This window comes from Mesitornis unicolor, unplaced genomic scaffold, assembly GCF_000695765.1.
Source record: "Mesitornis unicolor isolate BGI_N332 unplaced genomic scaffold, ASM69576v1 scaffold11175, whole genome shotgun sequence".
Lineage (NCBI taxonomy): Eukaryota > Metazoa > Chordata > Aves > Mesitornithiformes > Mesitornithidae > Mesitornis > Mesitornis unicolor.
This window is the reverse complement of record NW_010184838.1, coordinates 2497-3510: the sequence shown is the minus strand read 5'-3', so window position 1 is coordinate 3510 and position 1014 is coordinate 2497. Positions and strand designations below refer to the sequence as shown.

The window sequence follows — 1014 nt, the reverse complement described above, 5'->3', positions numbered from 1 at the left end:
GAAACCAAAATTTATCACCAGAAGCAAATACAGAATCGCAAAAAAAAGTGCCAAAAACCATCTGATCTGATACTACTTGGTGCTTCCTGTATTTTGATTTTCAATGTGAAGAACAATAAAATACCTGATGAGAATGAATTATATTTTAATAGAAAAAAATAAGAAAACGTGCAAATATGCTATTTAATCTATCTAATTATAATCCCTTAACATATTTTACATTACAGTCCATTTTCTCACACAAGCAATAACAAAACAAACTTTGCTACAACTCACAGCCTGAAAACACAATAGAGGTTAACAGAAAAGTTATTTTTACTTTACAGCAAGAAACATTAAGTTGAATTTGAAAACAAATCGTCTTCTCATTTGAAAATTACTACTGAGACAAGTACTAGCTTCTTTTATTAATGAAATACTGTACTTTCATAGAGTCCTCACTGCCAAAGCAGACTTACAGAAGTTCTATCAAAAAGTTACATTCTATGTATTAACATCCTGTTTCATTAGTCACATGATATTATTTTATAAAATTAACCAAATATTAAATTCACTTAAACTGAAATTCAGATTTAATTTGGTTAAAAGCAAACCACCGCTTTTTCCAAGAGTTTTTAATACCTCATTTTTCTGAGGATCGTGCTCTGGGGAGGTGTCCCTCTGGACAGACTGTACCGATGCTGTGCTGGCAGCAGTAGTGGAGCTTTTTGGTGAATGAAAGGCATTAATAAGGTGACTCAGAGGAACAGTAGCCTGGAAAAAAAACTATGTATTAATTAAGCTTGTTTAAACTATTTAAGCATATCCCCATTCCAAACCATGACTTATAATTGCATATCTTATACACTGCCTTTTAACTGAGGACTTAATGGACTTTTACTGAGGACTAGTATTAGCTAGTACCTCTATTTACAGACAAAAGAAAGTTTAAGTATGCATGACAGATTACAAGCTCACAAAGCAAAAAAAAGAGGCTACATTTCCTGGTTTTCAAATATAAGCATGATTTAAAGA

The 1014-nt window shown here is 31.9% G+C and overlaps 1 protein-coding gene across 1 annotated transcript in view; it reads right to left on the bottom strand.

Moving 5' to 3' along the window:
• YME1L1 (YME1-like 1 ATPase) overlaps positions 1 to 753 on the bottom strand; it is a gene marked incomplete at its 5' end in the record, with an annotated part of 17154 nt that extends 16401 nt beyond the window's left edge. The window contains one exon of the mRNA XM_010184626.1: positions 622 to 753. Within this exon, the coding sequence (XP_010182928.1) occupies positions 622 to 753 (132 nt within the window). The remainder of the gene's footprint in view (positions 1 to 621) is intronic.
• Between the last annotated feature and the right edge of the window lie 261 nt (positions 754 to 1014).